The sequence below is a fragment of the Protopterus annectens genome, chromosome 10.part0 (assembly GCF_019279795.1).
Source record: "Protopterus annectens isolate FY-2018-M chromosome 10.part0, PAN1.0, whole genome shotgun sequence".
In the NCBI taxonomy this organism is placed as follows: domain Eukaryota; kingdom Metazoa; phylum Chordata; order Ceratodontiformes; family Protopteridae; genus Protopterus; species Protopterus annectens.
In genome coordinates, this window is record NC_056744.1 from 1,700,430,371 (window position 1) to 1,700,436,370 (window position 6,000).

A 6,000-nucleotide genomic window follows, 5' to 3' on the forward strand; every position below is an offset into this window, starting at 1 on the left:
CAGTACATACATAGCTGTTTGACAACATTGATGGATTAGGTTACATTCATGATAGTATGGATTGTGGCATATATATCTACTATGCACACTAGTCAACTAGCATGTATTGATCATACAGTATAGCACTGTCCATCCTAGCACCTCCAGCAGATGTTAGTGTCAGGAAGATTTGCTTGCTTACCCTTGTATATTGCTGAAATGTCAAAATAGTTGTACAAGTGTTCTGATGCAGAACCATCTATCATCTCTCAGAACCACATATGTTGTGCCAGAGAAATGGGATTACTGGTGGTATTATTCTAATATTGTCCACGATTGTGCATGCTTCTTTTACTGTTGTCCATGAGCCTGTAACTGTGTTGCAGTTGTTTGAAACCTCTCCTGGTATTACAGTGATATTCAGCCAAAATAGTTTTCACCGCTTCACAGTATGCACCCAACTCCAATTGTATATAAACATCCCTTATAGATGCCCTCTCCATTGTTCATGTAAGGATGCTTATATCACAAAGGCGTCTTCTCCTTTGTTATATTACCTTGTCTAACAGTCGCATAATATACATTTTCACTGTGCAGTCTGTACTGTACCATGCCAATATGTGATTAGTGTTCCCGCTGCAGTGTTTTCCATTTACATGCCCTCATCTGCTGTACATTACAATGTTTCACTTGTCCTCTTTCCCTGTGCTCATTCCTACAGTTCATCTGTGTGTCCCTATTCAATACATGCACACTTCCTCCTCCTGTTTATTTTAAATCGCAGTCCATATATCCTTTCAGATCATTTATACAACTTTTGTACAGGATTCCTGGAATGGGATTCCACAGTACTCTGCACTGTGTATTCTATCCTGTACTGTGTTTGGGCCATATACATTGCTTTATGATAACCCTTATAATCATTGTAGCATTCCACACAATCCCGCTAAGGAAGTTTACCCTAAGGTAAACAAGTGTGCTATCTGTGTTGCATTACATGGTTTCCTGACCAGTAACACTGTTTCTGACCATGAAACCATACTTGTTTACATTTAAATGCGATGCATGACGTGAATATATAATCACTGTGGTTTACTATTGTTTATTCAAATGGAAAAACATTTTTTGTGCAAATAAATGAATAATAATACCGAAAGCAAAAACAACTAACGTTGACAACGTCGAACCAAATGCTTGACACATTTGACTTGACATTGTTGTCGAAACCACTACTTGATAGCCATATAGGAGCTGATGTAAATCAAACTTCTATATGACAAATCACGTTTTTGCGGAGGGGCAATCCCCCTTGCACCCCCCCCCCACCCCCCGCTTATATTTTCTAACTCCGAGATCACACTACAGTGGGGATGTGGATGAATTTCCACTCCCCACTGTACTGCAATCTCTGTGCAGATAGTCGACTTACACTTATGCGAATGCAGTAGCATATTTGCATAAGTAGAGTCGACTATCTGGTGCAGAAATGTTTGTGCATTCGACATTCTGATTTTCGGCACATTGCAGCCGACAGAATGTCATTCACACAAACAATAGTAAACCAATCACTGCTGCTGCTCACCTCGCAAACATGTAAACTCTGTGTAGGTTTTGTGTGAAGCTTACACATAGTTTATTGAATTCCACTGTATAAGTTATTTTGAACTTCTGTTTAGGTTGTTTCAGTTGGGGGGGCTACTGTAGTGTTATAAGTGTCTGTTACTGATATTGACAGTAGGTGCATGTACAGCAATAAAAAGAATGAAGCCCAAAGAGCCTTTAAAATCACATGCAAGAAGTCTGCCAGTAGTGAGAATAATTTAATCTAGCATTTTTTTTTTGTATAGAATATGGCAATTCCAAAGCATAAACCATAAACCTTGGCCAAAGGACCAAATAATTTTATGACCTCACAACACCTTTGCCTGGTGGTATTGGCTAGCATTCAACAGACAAACATTCAAAAGACAGTAAATATCTGAATGAATAGTTTTGCAACTTTTCTGTATGACTACACACTTTTTTCATTAATAATACTGTTAACATTACAGAAATGTTTAGTTAATTATCCCCTCCCTTTTTACAAGCTCTTACCCTTTAATTTTCTTTTCTTTTCATTTCTTAACCTTTGTATAAATAGTATTAGAGGCATCAATGGTGTTTGCCAGTAAAGCTCATTTTCTATAGCAATTATGTCTGCATGGCCACTTTTATCACCATCATCTGTAACATTAGTACTATGTGAGATATGTTCACCCATGTCACTTTCTTCATTCACAACATTATGCATATCAGTCTTAACCTCATATATTTCTGCAATACATAATGGAGCTATAGTATTAACAGGTCAAGGCTGTTGTTATGACAATTTAATTTGAGAGTCATCAAACCAAACATGCTTAGTTTTCATGCATTTTCTATAGAATGTTCCACATTTAGGAATAATATAATCAAACTGTCTGCACTGAGAACATTTTCTCTTGGGACATGTTTATATTAACAGTTCAGAAGAGCTACGATGAAAACGAGTCTTTGGTTGCCCTCGTAATGTACAAAGGCCGTGTAACCACAAATATTAGGCACATTAGGAATGTGCCCAAAACTGGGATGCAGACATTGTCAGTATTACCTAGGTTCCCCAAGTACCTGTCCATATTTTCCTTGCATTATATAGTTTTCATTTCCAAAACAGAATAGCGTAAAAAAGTGAGACTGAATCTGAGCCAGCTCACAGAATGGCATAATATAGTAAAGTGAGACTGAATTTGAGCCAAATTGCACTCCTTCTGCACCGTATGACATTTTAGGTTTAAATGTACAACCAAAAAAGAGCTATTATCCTGCAATTTAGCCAAAAAGTCTTCAGCAAAGTCTTCAGCAAATGCAAATGTTTGAGAAATTACCTAGCAAAATGCATCTTTACCAAAATGTGTCAAGGCTTGAAAATATTAAATGATATAAGTGCTAAAAACAATTGGTACACACATTTCATCAATTTATATTAACTGCTAAAACTTAGCTGCTCTTTTTTCATTGTTTAGCAGAAGTTGGTTACAATAGCCTTCATGAAAGTTGCTCCATTAACTGAAGTAGCTTACCTGTTCAAAAATGACAGGAACCTCTTAACCTTTGCAAAAAAAAAATGAAAAGATTATCTGTTAGATTCTCACAAATGTCATTCTTTTAGAGAATGTTTTGTTCACAATTCTAAATTAATAACAACTGGCACTAAATTACTACAATATTATCATATTAGACATATTGTTAATTTTCCTTTCTTACCCATGTCTACTGTGTTACATCTGTTAGTGATTCTGTTCCATGCCTCCAGTTTTTCATGTTTTTATTCAATATTTCTTATGTCAATAATGTTTTTTTTAGCTTATGATTGGTGTAGCCATGGCTTCAAAGGGTCTGAGGCCTAATTTAATTAACTCAGTAAGCAATCAAGCATTCTAAACCTGATCCTTTCTTTCATTTTTTTTCTGATGTTTTCTTCCTGGTTGTTCTCCTTCAGAAGTGTAGAACTCTGTGAGTCTCAGTTTAATAACTCTGGGAAATTCCTCTGCAGCATTGTGTATCATGGCAGACAGTGATCTATGAAGAGGCATGAAATATCCAAAGAATTTATGATTGAATGTCACCTTTATGCCAAGTATGTGCAGATGTATGTTGGGTACATAATGTATCATCAGTCTGGCCAAGGTGGAAGTGTGCTCATCTGTAAAATTCTGGCTGCATTTTCTCTGGGTATGCCTCTCAAGTGTCACAGTTTATGAGGTATGTTACTCATTTCCACCCTCAAAAATCCTTTTGCAGTAAGGGCATGGCAGTTTCATGTGTTACTGAATGAAATTTAGCATTATGAACTTGTATTAGTAAGTGATATGCTATAATCTGCATACATTAAAGACATTGTTGCACTTGATTTTAACCAGTTATTACATTGTTGCACTCAATTTCAATTTGCTCTGCACTTCTATTCTTATTTGATCATGTATCACCCATTTTGCCATTTTGTTTTTTTTTTTTGAACTTTAGCAATCAGTGCTAATCCAAAATGGCCACTTTCAGCCACACAGGGAAGTGCAGAATATTGCATTTAAATGCCATACTATAAATATGTTTGCTAGAAAAGATTAAACAATTTTATGGGAGTCAGTTACAGTACAACTATAGTATGACTTAAATATTAGTTTAATATTAATAGATATTAGTAAGGAAAAGTGGAGAGGTATGCCTGTAGATATGATTGATTGATGGTATGTTATGTATTTAAAACTATTGATTTTTGTAAATTATTTTGTTAGTTCTGTTTTGTACCTCTTAAAGCTGTTTGTAGAAGACTAACATCACATAAATTGAGTCTGAATTGATTTTGCTCTTATCACGTTAATAGCAGCAGAAAATGTTAACATTAAAAATGGGAAATAAATTCATAATATTTAAAATGGATAAAACTGTGTGCTGTTGTGAGTAAAATGAAACACATGTATTTCATCATTGTGATACAGTACTAATAATTAATCTTTTGTAGGTAATGGGAGCAGAGAATGGAGAATTTGCTGCAGTCAGCAGCCATCACTTGGAGAATCTCTATTACATTATCCTACAGAGAACACACAGCACTCTATTCAAACTCTGAAAGGCTCCAACAAACATCCTGTTATACCTGTAGCACAACTTCATCCAGGTTACACCTGCAACATGAACTCTGGATGTGACCGAAGTGCTATAGTACAACAAATTCCATTAGTGAATCGGAGAGCTCACAAAGAAAAGAAGCAATATAAATGTCCTGAATGCAATAAGTGTTTCAAACAAAGAACTCCTCTAGTACAACATAAAAGGATTCACAGTGGGGAGAGACCATATAAATGTCCTGAATGTGGTAAGTTTTTCAGACAAAGTAGTGCTCTAACACGACATAAAAGGACACACATGGGGGCAAGACCATATGAATGTCCTGAATGCAATAAATGTTTCAGACAAAGATATAGTCTAGTAGAACATGAAAGGACTCACTCGGGCAACAGACCATATAAATGTCCTGAATGCAGCAAGTGTTTCAAACAAAGAAGTCATCTAATACAACATAAAAGGACTCACACTCAGGAGCGGCCACATAAATGTCTTGAATGCAATAAGTGTTTCAGACAAAGACATAGTTTAGTAGATCATGAAAGGACTCACTCGGGGGACAGACCATATAAATGTCCTGAATGCAACAAGTGTTTCAAACAAGGGAGTCATCTAATAGAACATAAAAGGATTCACACGCAGGAGCGACCCTATAGATGTCCTGAATGCAATACGTGTTTCAGGCAAATGAGTACTCTAGTAAAGCATGAGAAAACTCACATGTAAGAGAGAGAGAGAGAGACCATATACATGTCCTGAATGCAGTAAGGGTTTTTCAACAACTAGTCACCTTAGAAGTCATGTCAGTTCACAGGGGGCCTGATGGAGAGATGAAAAGACAGCAAGCAAAGGAGCATAGTAGTGCTGACATTAAATTCATCCTCAAGTCTTGGTGAGTACCTTCATGAAATGGACCATGTTTTTACAAAATCTCACCAAGACGGCACTGATATGTAGACTGTAATTTAGATAGCATATATCATGGACAGAAGTAGGTCAAAAATTAAAAAAAGATAGCTGGGTACACAAGTCTCAGGATAAAAAAGTGCCCAATCCTGGTAAGTGCACTGGTGCCAGGACTGGAAAAAAATGACAGTATAGAATCCTCAAAATACAGAAACATCTCTACAATTGGGCCAGGCCAGGCCCAGGGAGAGGATGCACCCCAGTTGTAGAAAGAAGTAGCAGTCCACAAAAATCACAAAAACTTGCAGGCCAAAGAAGAGCCATAAAGATGATAGCGTGGACTATTGAGGATAAGAAATTATGTATTGTTATTATTATGCAAACATCGAGAATTTACAGATACAAGATGTACAAAAAGATTGAGAGAAGCGGAAGGAAAGAAAAACACTTAAAACTGTAAGAAGCTTCAAATAA

The 6,000-nt window shown here is 36.4% G+C and overlaps 1 protein-coding gene across 2 annotated transcripts in view; it reads left to right on the forward strand.

Moving 5' to 3' along the window:
* The window catches only part of LOC122813928 (zinc finger protein 92 homolog), a 317,066-nt gene extending 311,501 nt beyond the window's left edge, over positions 1 to 5,565 (forward strand). For both annotated transcript variants that reach the window (XM_044086475.1, XM_044086474.1), the window contains one exon: positions 4,517 to 5,565. In XM_044086475.1, the coding sequence (XP_043942410.1) occupies positions 4,517 to 5,346 (830 nt within the window). In that variant the 3' untranslated portion in view covers positions 5,347 to 5,565. The remainder of the gene's footprint in view (positions 1 to 4,516) is intronic.
* Positions 5,566 to 6,000: the final 435 nt, after the last annotated feature.